General features: G+C 53.5%; 1 protein-coding gene across 2 annotated transcripts in view; it reads right to left on the bottom strand.

The window, feature by feature from the left end:
• EFHD1 (EF-hand domain family member D1) overlaps positions 1-12082 on the bottom strand; it is a 36600-nt gene extending 24518 nt beyond the window's left edge. Inside the window, exon 1 of one of the 2 annotated variants that reach the window (XM_010948179.3) lies at positions 11375-12082. In XM_010948179.3, the coding sequence (XP_010946481.1) occupies positions 11375-11670 (296 nt within the window). In that variant the 5' untranslated portion in view covers positions 11671-12082. The remainder of the gene's footprint in view (positions 1-11374) is intronic. The other variant, XM_010948178.3, reaches the window with a different exon arrangement.
• Between the last annotated feature and the right edge of the window lie 574 nt (positions 12083-12656).

The following is a 12656-nucleotide window of genomic DNA, read 5'->3' as shown; positions in this document are numbered from 1 at the left end:
GAATTAGAACCTACATGTTCACAAGATCCCTGTGCTGCCCAGGCTCTTTCAAGCTGGAGAAGGGTGATGTAGCAGAATATCCCCAAAGCAAGTGGCCTTTCCCAGGGCCCTCCTGGCTCTCCTGTGGATGTCCCTACCCAGATGAGCATCAGAGCCCTCCATAGTCATAGGACTGTTATTACTCCTTCAGGCTTCCCTGCCTGCCCCTTCTGTGAGTGCCTGGTTTTCTGCCCTCTTTGTGGGTTCTCCCTAGCTGTCAAGTCATCTGCCCCTTCCTGCCTTCATTCCTACTTTGCTGCCTTCCACTTTGCTGCAGGCTAGGAAACCAGATCTCCAAGTGTGTTACAATCGCATGCAAAGTAAAAGCAAGCAGGCTCGGAGGAAGGGGGACTCTGAGGAATTAAGCACAAAGGCTTGAGCCCAGAGTCTGATTTCCAATCTGGCTGCTCCTAGCGGCCTTTGTGGGATGAACTCCCGGCTTGTTGAGTTCCATTCACTCACATACCACCTGGCTCATGTCTTCCTGGGGCCTCTCCGGAGCAGAAGGAAAGCACAAAGACCAGTCCCAGTGGGAAGGCAAAGAGGTACAAAGAAACAGTTGAGCTGTGATAAGGCCGGAATTGGGCAGAGCTGGAGCAGAGGGAGGTGGCTGGAACTAACAGGAGCCAAAGTTCAGAGCCATGGGAAGGAGCCCAGAGGTGCCAGGATGTCCCAGAAGGGGAGGTGGGGGGGCAGCTCCCATAAGGCATTCTGGAAGAGCTGTGTCTTCCTAAGGGCAACAGGGGAAACCCCCAAAGATTGTGAAACAGAGAAGTGACATCAATGGCTTTTGCAGAAAGGCCTCTCAGCTCACTGTGCAGGATGGATTTTGAGGGGGGTGGTGATGGAGAATGGAGTGAGCAGACTAAGGCAGTTGAGTGGCACACAGTAGTCCTCACTGGGGACAGATGCAGGGAGGGCGATGAGGTGGGAGTGGCACTGGATGCAGGTGAACACCAGCCTCACCTGTGCAGCCAGTACTGTGGGGACACAGTTCTGGCAAATATCCTTCTTTTTCTGGTAAGAGGCCAACATCTTTACAGGCTGCAGGAGCCCAGTTCCATACATGGTGTCTGGAAGTTCGTCAAGAAAGGGAGGGTGTCCAGACAGAGCGGAGGGGCCACCCCCCCCCCATGAGAGAGTACCCAGCATGTGCTCAGTGCCCTGCAAGACAGCAGAGGGGGTGGCAGAGGCTGGCAGCTGCTACCCTGGCCTTCGAGACAAGCAGGGAAATCTGCTTCGTCCCAAATGCACGCAGTGGGAGTGCACTGCCCCAGCCAGGGACTGCCACGCGGATTCAGGAGAGAGGGCAGGGGTACACCAAGCTTCCCCCAGCCTTGTGCTCGCAAACTGGCTGCTGGAACTCAATATTGGAAAGGCCTCGAACTGGGAGGCTTCCGCTACATGCACATTCTCCTGCTGATGCCAGCAACCCAGTGTGGAAACGGAGCAAACCAGCCCCTGTGACCACCCCCCGAAAGGAACATGCCAGTAACAACCAGTTAGCAGGTCAGGAGTGCCAAGCGCTTCAGCCACAATGAGGGCACGAATGCCAAGAACCATTTGACCATGAAAGACCGGGTGGAGAAGAATGAGCCTTGGAAAACTTCTGACCCGGCAAACATAACAGGGAGCAGCCGGGTCTGCTGGAGCCTCGGTGTGCTCCTCCTGAGGGTAGCGGACAGCAGCGGCTGGAGTGTGCGCCCGGGATCCGGCTACATCCCGTGCTGTGTGTCCTTGGTGAGTTTCTGTCTGGGCAGTGTCCAGTTTTTCCAAGAGTAAAGGAAGGCAGATAAACTCTCAGCTTATCTGTAAGCTTATCACTAAGGGCTCACTTTTTCAGTTTTGGCTGATTCAGAGAAACTTCTCATTAAGAGAAAGATCCTAATCCTGGGGCCTTCCCTTGGTCCTTTTGAAATCAGGGTACCTGTGCTGGGTTTGGGTAAGTACAGGCAGCTGGGGACTCAGTTTCAAAACAGAGAATGGAGCATGTGGCTCTGGGAATTTAGAGTTGTCGGCGATCCATCCAGAAAGGAAGGAGAGAAGAAAGGGCGTCCCAGGGGAAGGCCCCCCTGAACACACCCTGATGGAGGCCATGGGAGGCCACAGGGACTCCTCCAATCAGGGGTGTTGAAATGAGCAAGAGTGGGTTCTTTGCTGTGAAGGTGCAGTAATGGGGCATCTCCCCTTAGCCCCCAACACCTCCCATGAAAGTCCCGAAGGACTGGAAAAGTAGGCTGGAGGTGCCCCTGGAAACCTAGTTCTCCTAGGAATTCCCTGGAGCCCTGTGGATTTCGGGGGACGGGTGGCCCCAAACAACCCCGGGTGTCCACACTTGGACTTGGTCAGGCCTGGTGCATCCCTGGCTGTGACTCACACCCACTCCACTCCCAAGCCCAGGAGTTGGGGGGAAAATGGCTGAGGGGAGGCTGTGAGGGAGGGGGAGGCCGGGGCCACAGGCCTGGCGGAAGTGGACTGTGGGAGGCTCGGCCATCCCTCCAAACAGAAAGGAAAAGCACCCGGGCTGCCAGCATCTTCATCCCCACCCCACTGCCTCCCTCTCGGCTAGCCCCTTTTCTGTGTCCTTCCTCTGGGCTGGCACCACCTTAAATCCAGCAGCCCTGCTGGGGGCCAGGACCTGTAGCTCCCTCAGTGGAAAGAACATGGGGCTGGCACCAGGGTGACCTAATTAAGGCTGTGACTGCACACCGAGTGGTCACATGATCTTGGGGACAACCTGAGAAGGTGGCCACTTTCCTTTTCCACATCTCACTTACAGGCATGTGCCCATGTGGCATGCGGTTGGTGGCACTGCTGGAGGGGACCATGCAACCCCACCGAAGGCTCCTATACCTAACAGCCCTGGGAGATGGGAAATTCCACTGGGGACGTAATTAGGGCCTCAGGGCAGCTTGAGAAGCAGAGCTCAGACCCTTCTACAGAAGTCAAGGTACCCCTGACCTGCCTGTGGCCCTAGGTCTGGCCCTGGGTCCCCCCCTGGGGTGGGCATGGGGACTGAAGAAAGAAGTTAGTCACACTCAACCACAAAGAGCTCTCTCTGCTTTCCCAGGGCAAACACAATGGAAGGGGATGGGACCCCCATAAGAATCAAGAATACTGACAGATTAGAAATTGGGGGTTATGAGAGAGAGGTTATATGGGCCCAATAGCTCAGTGAGAGAGGGGCCAGGCTAGGGTAACCAGCAAGAGAGAAGAATGCAATAGCCAGCTGTGACTGGCCTTAAGGGTCATTGTGAATAGTCTGAACTTTGTTCCATGGGCAATAGGGAGCTACTGAATGTTATATGTTGTCCCCATCCCACCAGGGCTTCTGAAGAGAGAAGCAAGGTCAATGTGTCACCAAGTTAGCTTTCCTTTTCCTTTTCATCTGGAGTTTTTAAGCCCTTCCTGACCACAGCCTGGCTCAAACACACCTCAGACCACCTCTCAGGGGAAGTAAAAACAAAGTAGCCCTTCTGAGGTTGCAGAATGTCACAGCAGGGGCTCCAGATGCAGGGCTCCAGCTGCCCAGCCCCCTTAGTAGGCAAGAGAAGCAGAGGCATACGTTGCTGCTACTCCAGGACTAATCTTCCAGAAGCAACTCAGGGGTCCTAGAGCTCCGGGCCCACTCCACGTCCACTTCTGCTTCTGCCTCGTTAGGACTCCTGAGTCCCCCTGGGGACTTAAAGTCTGCCCCAGTGAGTGAAACCCCAGGCCCTTTACAGAAGGAAAGGCCAAGAAGTGAGGAAGGGGACTGGGGAGACCAGAAGAGGTTCACAGGGCTTGAGATTCCCAAACAACCGCCTAGAACAGGGGCTGGCAAACTACAGCCTGCAGCAAACTCCCGCTCACCAGGTGTCGCTGGGACACGGCCACACCAGTTAGCGTAGGTTCCCTCACATGTTGTCTGTGGCTACTTGCCTTCACAACGGCAGAGTTGAGCAGTGGCAGCAGAGAAGCTAAGGCCCACAAGGCCAAATAGATTCACTAGCTCGCCCTTTACAGACCAGGCTGGCCCACCTCTAGCCCAGAAGGAACCTTAAAGGTCATACAGCCTATCCCCCAGCCTCCCAAAAGCTTTCCAACCCTTCCCTGCTGCAAACCTCTCACTCCATGAAGACAGACCACTCACCTTCCAATGGAACTCCAGACAAAGGGCTTACACCTTTGAGACAATTCTTTCCATTTCCCAACAACTCCAGACATGAGAAAGCTCTTTCTTCTCTACACTGAACCAAGGCTGTAGCTTCCTTTTGCTGCACCCTCATGGCCTGGCTTTTGCCCCTTGAGGTCGACTAGGTCCCCACCACATGTCAAGCTTCCAGCTCCTGTCCTCTGGCTCCAAGAACCTTGGCCCAAAGGCCTTTGATCCATCAAAGGCCTGAATCCCTTCCCAGTCCTGGCTAGCTGTTCCTCCCAGGTTGTATGCGGAAAGACCGCGACCCCTTGCCTTGAATGCAGCATCCTCACAGGGTCTGCTAGGCTACACGGGGTGTCTTGAACATGGGTGGTGGGTGGCTTTTCTGGGACTCGCTTCCTTCCATGACCAGCAGCATCATGTTAAATCCAATCCACTGTTAAATGTTTGTTGAGCTTCTCAAAGCAGAAACCCCCTCCAGATCAATCTGTATAATCCCAGTACCTAGCATGTTCTTCACCAAATCAATGAAAAAACTGAATGAATGAATGAATAGCTCCAAGACAGTAGGTGACAAAGAGGCTCGCCATCGTCATCATCCTGGTACCGCAGGAGCAGACGTTAGCAAACGTATGGACAGTGCTGGCCATGGGAGCCCAGGGGTGGGAGCTCTGGGGAAGGGGTCACAGAAAGTCTGTGCAACCTCGGAACTCAGGAAGGGTTCGCTAGGGGGCCTTGGGTCCATGCCTTGGTGGGTCAGTGAGCAAAGGTCAGGTTTCATCCTGCAGGATGGTATAATCCACACCCCAACAACTCAGGCATCCCTGTACCAAGGCCTGCCCAGGAGCTTCTAGGATTTAGGACCAGTGATGCCCTTCAATCACCAACACTCAAGGGACACAGAACAGGAGGAGGCTACTGAGGCTTGTTCTAGGAGGACTATATAATGAGGAGAAGGCCAAGCAGGTGCAAGTGTGAGCACACCTCTAGGCACATGTAAGCACGCAAGTGTGCATGTGATACACAGATATTCATGAAGCAGGAAGCTAACAGCAAGGATGTGCAAAACCTAGTGTGTGTGCTGAGCTCCTAAACTGAGTATCTCTTCCCTGAGTCACGGTCAAGCCTGGCAGCCACTAGCTCCCAAGACCCGATTCACTCCACACATCCTTAGAGACTCGCTGGCTCAGCCACGCCGAGAAACCATGCGTGATGTGGTCCAGGTACACCAGGCCCCCCCAATTCAATCAAAGAAGGTACTTCTATTTACTAGTCAGACTTGGGAGGAGGGGTGGGGGAGGCATTACAAAGCTGATAGTATAGAGTTCCCTGGACCTTACAGCTCTGAAAACAGGCACTTTAATTTTGCAAGGGAGAAAAGAAAAAGGCCCTTTTTTTTTTTTTTTTGCATAATGTAAGACTTTAATAAGTCACTCAAGTTCAAATTCTTATAACATTTGATGCTTTGCAATAAGGAAGGTAGAGGAGACGTCCCAGAGAGAGGAGGTGAGGAGCCGGGGATGAGGAAGAAAGAAACTCTTTGCAAAGATAAAACTGCCAGAAACCATGGAACCTCCTTCCAGCTCCATCAACACCACGTTCATCGCACACGCTGGGCAAATAAAACCAGTGCTTTAACCGTTCTAAGAACGAAAGATTTCCCAGTCACAGCGTCTCTCTGCCAGAGACCAAGGCCCTCAAACAGAAGCCAGCCTGAGTTCTGGCTGACTGCCCACCAGGAATTCAGACAAGCCTTGGGTTCTCTTGCCCCACCTTCAACCCAGAACAGTCAAAAGGTCCAAAATCCAGTGCAGGTGAGGGAATTTCAACTCTAAGGTGGACCATTTTGGGTGGAAGACACAATCAGAAGAGTCAGAAGCTCTCATCTTTCTCTAAGGGGTAAAAAAAGCACTTAACTTCCATTTATTTCCATCCGCCTTTCCTTGTCTTAAAGTCAATTCACTCGAAAGATACATACAGATCCCTCCCTCCAGCTCCCCAGTAAACCTCCTTAGCAGGGCCTCCTTCACCTCCTTGGCAAATCCCCAGCCCTCCAAGTTCACCGCCTTTCTCTCTCCCTCAGAGAAAAGACAGGGAGGAGAAAAAGAAACTGGGGGTAAGGGAGACAAGACTTGAGTTCCAGGACAGCCCCGCCTTCTTGGGGTTCAGTGGCGGGGGGAATCAGGTGCTGGCAGGGCGTCCATGACATCATTTCGGATGCTTAATAAAAAGGCAACTTTCCCATAGCCAAACGCTCCTCTCCCCACCCTCTCTTCGGGGAACTGAAATACAAGCTCTTAGCACGCTGCAAAACCGTCACAGCTGCATTTTAAGTCCCTGTATTTGGGTCCTGCCTTTAACTGGCTGCCCTCATTGCCTCCCTTTGAAAGAGGCCTCTGGATAAGCCCAGGGTAATTAAAATTTCCTGTCTAACCTTGACCACTCCATCAGCTAGTATTACAGCCCTGGACACACAATGTAGAGTCAGTTTCTTCTGGGCCTTCTCACTCTTCGTTTAAATCAGGCCACTATTCTCTTGGCTCAGGCTATTCAGTAACATGCTGGGAAATGGAGAGGGAACTTTCTCCAGCCAGACTGGCTTCCCACGTTCATTAGAAAATTCTCCTTCTACAGCACACCAGGCTCATTTGTTACAGGTCCCAAAGATACAAAGACAGAAGACCTCCATTCCATCAAACCAACGTGCTCACAGGTTGGGAAGAGTCCAAGTTTTTTCGTTTTTTTTTTAAAACCTTGAAAAGGTAAGAAATCCTTGGGCAAAATACTTTCAAATAAGAACATCAGAGTTAAAAGATCAAAGCATGTTTTGCAGTATCTGCATGAATCTATATAGCCCCGAACCAAAAAAAAAAAGGGTGTACTTGGCTCCAGTCAAGTCAGGTTCCAAGTGAACTCCAAGGCAACATTAGAATCTGGATCTAGAAACTGATCAAAAGTGAAATGCTTTCTGAAAGTAAGTGCACTCCTGGCACAAGTCGGGGGTTTTCTGCTGGTTTCGTGTTTTTGTAGTTGGACAGCAACTCCATTTGAATTAGGACTGGGCTTTGGGAAGTTGGATTTCCCTTCTGTTGAGGGTGGGAATCATTCTGGCTTTGATTAAGTCTCAGACATTCCTAAATCACCTAAATAATCTAAAGTGGTTAAGACTCTGATATTCCTAAATCTGAGGGCCTCCTTGGAAGGGCCTCCCCCCAACCAGCACCCCACTCTTCCAGGAGGTAAGAAGACAGTCATGGTGCCACATGGACTGGGCACTTCTGTTCACTCTCAGTGACGGGTTGAATAGGGTTCCCCCAAAATTCATAGCCACCCAGAACTTCAGAATGTGATCCTATTTGGAAATAGGATCTTTGCAGATGTAATTAATTGAAATAAGAAGCCATACCGGATTAGGGTAAGCCCTAAGTCTAGCCACTGGTGTCTTTACAAGAAGGCCATGTGAAGACACACACACACACACACACACACACACACAAACACACACACACACACACACACACACACACACAGAGAACACCATGTGACTATCAAAACAGAGACTAGAGTGTTGTGTCTATAAGTCAGGGATGCCAAGGATTCCTGGCCACCACCAGAAGCTAGAAGAGTCATGGTCTGAACCCAGGAAGCCTGGCTCCAAGCACATGCTCTTAACAGCCTTGAAACACTGTGTCTGGAATGGATAAAATGTGGAAAGTCATTCAATGGACAATAAGTTGGTGTGTTACGTGTTCTTCGGGATTTTAAACATGTTTATGTTTTTTAGATTTATTTAAGCATAGAAACCAAAGGTGAAAGAAAAAGGGAGGAAGAGACACACTTCAAATGGGGGCAGATACCAACCAACTGCTGGCTGGATGGCACAGAGCCCAGGGAGTGGCAGGGGACCTGGTCTGACCTGATGACCATGGATACATCAGCACCCCTTCATGAGATGAGGGCTTTAGCCATTGAGCAGAGTCACTGCCACGTGCCAGGCATCGAGGACAAATGAGGACTAAAAGCAGAGCTGCGTCAGACATGTCCAGATGACAAAGTCTCCCAGATGGGATCTCCTGACCCTGGTGGGCAGGGAGAGCAAAGGTTCAGCTGCCTCCCAGGTGAGGAAACTGGGCAGAAGCATCCTGAGGGGAACCCCATCGAGCTCTGCTGGAGGAGGCTGAGTTTATGGAAGCTCAGGTCATCGGGGCCAAGGAATCTCTGTTTTTTACAGGATCGCAGGAAGGTATGGCAGGACAGGGAGGACTCTGGACATGGACTTGGGGCCTGAAGCCAAAGTGGGGGGATGGCCTTCAGCAGAAGGCCCCTTACGACACATGCCAACTCGTGGCCCTGTCCCCCACTCAGTTCTCTCAAAACCCTTGAAACAAACAGTCACACCCATTTTACAGATAAAAAGACAGAAGTGGTTAGCAACTTATCCACGATCACAGGTAAGGACCCTGGAATGAGGGGGCTGTGTCCCCACCGTCCCCAAACTCATGATGGATAATTGGGTCTTGATATCAGGTTTAAGGTGAGGGCCTTTCCAAACCACTGTAGGGGGAAGGCAGCATTCCCCTAGTGGCCCCTGCCCCTGGCAGCCACAGCAGCTCCCTGGCTCTCATGGGAAGGTGGTAATTGTGCCCATTTTACCAACAAGAAACTAAGGCTTAGAGGAATGATGTAGCTTGCCCAGGGTCACAGGTCCCAGGCCCTGTCTGACCCTATGCCTGTGTGGCTCCCCTAGCCACACTGGTGTCTCCAGCCACCACTTGGCTGACTTTAATTGGAACAGCTTTGCCTCCCCTGCCTTCAAGGACACGGGGGACAATCCCCAGGAAGGTTCCTTTGCAGTAACTCATGCCTCAGATGCCATTCCCTGATGACAGGAGCTGCCAGTCCTGCCTCAGGACACTCATGGCTGACAGTGAACAAAGCAGCAGGCTTGAGTCTGCCCATGGTCAGGGTCCAGGATGGAGCTGTGAAGGTCCTTCACTGCCACCAGCACATATCCCCCTTCCTCAGCAAGAGCCCCTAGGTTTGCCTTCCCGGCTGTCAGTCCTTCTGCTGATCACTGCAGGGGTGGATCACGTGGCTCAGGCCTGGCCAATCAGAGCAGCGGATTCCCCTAGCCACAGACATTGGTTCAGAGCCAATAAGAAACAATAGTAAAGCTACAAAAGACACATACACAATAAGGCCTTTGCTGTGGTTACTCTTCCTACTGGATTTACTGGAGCTGCTGTGGCCGCACTGCCACCACGAGGGATAAGCCACTTGAAAATAAGGACAACACAGAGAGGCAGCGGGCTTAAGAAAAAGAAATTAAGTGCTGATTGCATCATTTGAGCTCCTAGATCCAGCCATACCTGACACCAGCTATCTTTTTTAGTTTTATGATCCCATTAATCCCCTTTTTGTTTATACCAATTTTGGTTGCAAGCAACAGAAAACTCAGCCTAGACTTCTGACTGACACAGTGGCTCTGGAGAAAGAAATACCATGCACAGGCTGGACTGCCAGCTCTGTGGGACCGCAGACCACACATTGCCTTCCCTTTAGCTTGACCCTGTTCCAGTATCTATTTCCACCCATGTCACTTTGCTTGGTCTCCTCTGACTGTGTGGACTCCCTTTATTGCTCTTAGGTAGCCAACAAACAAACTTCCTTTCAAAGATGATTCTGCAGAAAAAAATATTAGTAATAAAAATAAATGTAAGAAATGAGTGACCCCAAAAGCGATGGCGAGATGAAGGTGTCCAAGATGCCCTCTGAATCCAGCTGGCCTGGGAAGAACTGCTGGGACCTTGGAGCAGCCACTGAGGAGCAGTCTTCCCAGGAAAGGCATAACCCCAAATAAATACAAACCATTCACGCATTGCTTTTCTATCTCTGCCCCAGTCTCATTCTTCTGCCTCAGCTCAGCCTTCCTTAATGACCCAAATTAGACCTACTAGGTATTAAAACTAGAGAACAGTGTCTGGAAGCCAGGAAGCGGGAATCAGGGTGTCAGGGAAGTGGAGGAGATGCGGGGGTGCCGGGTATCAGCCTCTGCTGACCTCTGCCCGGGGCCTGGGGCTGGACAACAGCCCAGCCTCAGGAAGGGGGCCCAGGCTCTGGCCACACAGCGCCGGCCACAGCGCCTTTAAATAGAACCTCCACGCGGGAGGACAAACACATTCCAAGCGCTTTTAAAAACGCCCCAGGCATGACCTGGCCAGCGGCCTCCGCTCCCCCAGGCATTTTTCCGGTCTTGGCCCAATTCTGGAAATAATATTAATAGCTCGGTTAGGAGCTTACGGTGTGCAAAATACTTTATGGCCTTAAAAGGCAGGGACAATTACTTCCCCCACTCTGCAGATGAGGAAACTGAGGCCCAGGGAGCTCCCAGGCTCCAAGGACAACTTGGAGGCTCATTAAGCTGCCTCCACCGTCCGGGGTTGGGATTCGTTAGCAGCTCCCCCGCCCGGTGGGGCTGACAAGGCAGGACAGGAATAAGCCACCGCGGGACCAGCCACCAGCTGCCACGTCTGGTTCCTATGGGCGCCTCCTGCCCGAAAGGCAAGAAGGGGAAAAACAGACAAGGCGACGCCCCCAGGAGGCCCCTCAAACGCGCCAGCTCCAGGAAAGTACTGATCTTACAAAGAGTTTAACAAACTCCCTGTTCTCAGTCTGTTAGTACATCAAACCCCGCGCGGCAGCCAAGGATAAGTTTCCTCTTTTGTTTTAAAAGATAAAAGACAACGAGGCTAATTTCTCCCTCGGGAGATAAAGTTAAAGCTGGCAGGTGAGGCGCCCGGCGGCTCCGTTTCCTAGAAGTTGCGCCCTGGACCAACCTCGGAGCCAGGCGGCGGAGGGGGCGGGACCTGCCGTTGGGACCCGGGAACCCGGGAATCGGGGTCCCCTGACGGAGGGGAACCTCCAACCTGGGTCAGGGAAAGCTGTGGCTCCTGCTCGTGGTGTGCCAGCCCCACTGGATCCCTCCACCGCTCCGGGATCGCTCGGGGCGCGCGGGATCTGGGGGCGTTGGGTTAAGTGCTAAAGGCACGCCCGGAACCCCTGCACTATCCCATCCCGTCCCACCCAAGCGGGGTCCGGGACTCCCGATCAGAAAGGTCGACCCACCGCCCCCTCCTCCTTCCTCCCGGGCTCAGGGTCCTCGGGGGCGCACGGCGCAGGGCGGCGCAGGGCGCTCACAGTCTGAACATGCTCTCCAGGTCCTTGATGAGGCGGCGGCTAAACTCCGGGAACTCGGAGTAGGGGTGGAAGACCTTGCAGCGGCGGGGCCGCGCCGCGCCCTCGTTGATGTCCAACCGTCGGTTCAGCTGCGCGCTCAACTCGGCGTCGGCTCTGGCGGTGGGCACCCGGGCAAGTGGCTGCGGCTGGGACTCGGGAACGGAGGCGGCGCGGGGCGCAGGCTGGACACCGCCGTCCTCCGCCTCCTCCCACTGCAGTCGCCGCTGCAGCTTGCTTGCGAGCTCCTCACTGGCCATAGCCACAGTGGATTCGGGGACTCGGGGACGCGAGACCTGGCGGGGGGCCTGGGCGAGCAGCGCGCTCCTTGAGGGCTCGCGACAGTCCGACACTTCGCCAAGGCGGCGGGGACCCGGCGGTTGGGTGGAACCGGTGACGGGGGAGGGTGGCGGACGGGGCGGAGCCGCGGCTTTAAGGAGGCACTGGGGCTCAAGGACCGCCCGCCCCGCCAGAGGCCGCAGGTGTCTGCGCGCCCGGCGACGTGGACCCGCTCCCTACTCCCCCGAGCTCCGGATGGGGAGCCGAGGGCCTCCCCAAACCGGACGTAGATCCCCAGATCAACTCTGGCCCTACCGCCCGCTCCTCGGGAACCCGGGGACCCTGTGGTCCCTGGGGGAACGACCGCAGGAAAAAGTTTCACTACCGTTCCGTCGGGTGGTTTTTTCTCATCCCCCAGAAGTGCCCCGACTGGAGGCTTTCGCGACTCGGGACAAGCTGCTGGTGGGGGAAACCGAGCGCCCCCACGGCTGGGGGTGGCACCCACTGGTCTCGAGGGAGAGGGAGGCGCCCTCAGGGAGCGGAGGGAAGGAGGGAGCTGAGTTTCGAACACTCATTGAAAAGAAATGTTTCCAAAACATACTAAAAATACTAAGAACAAGCAAACAGAAAAAAAGATCAAGCAAGCAAGACAAAACTCGGTCTCCTTGTGTTTAAGACACCAGAGCGACTGCAGGGGCTCCAGCTTTTTCTGTGAAATACAAGCAGGAAAAGAAAAAGAAGCTTGAAAATAAATAAATCAGCGTTTCTAACAAGAGGATGAAAACAAGTACAGTCGTCACTCTCCCTGAGGAAAACTGATGCGATGGCTGTTACATCACCCAACGTAGAGAAGAATCTTGTAAACACTGGGCTGCCGTCGCCGACAGGACTCTGCTCTGACTGCCTGGGGGCTGCTGACCCCGGGCGGGCGTGCCTGCGGCCCAGCCCGGCAGCGGGTGCCTGCGGC

The sequence above is a fragment of the Camelus bactrianus genome, chromosome 5, assembly GCF_048773025.1.
Source record: "Camelus bactrianus isolate YW-2024 breed Bactrian camel chromosome 5, ASM4877302v1, whole genome shotgun sequence".
Lineage (NCBI taxonomy): Eukaryota > Metazoa > Chordata > Mammalia > Artiodactyla > Camelidae > Camelus > Camelus bactrianus.
This window is presented reverse-complemented; position numbering and strand designations above follow the sequence as displayed.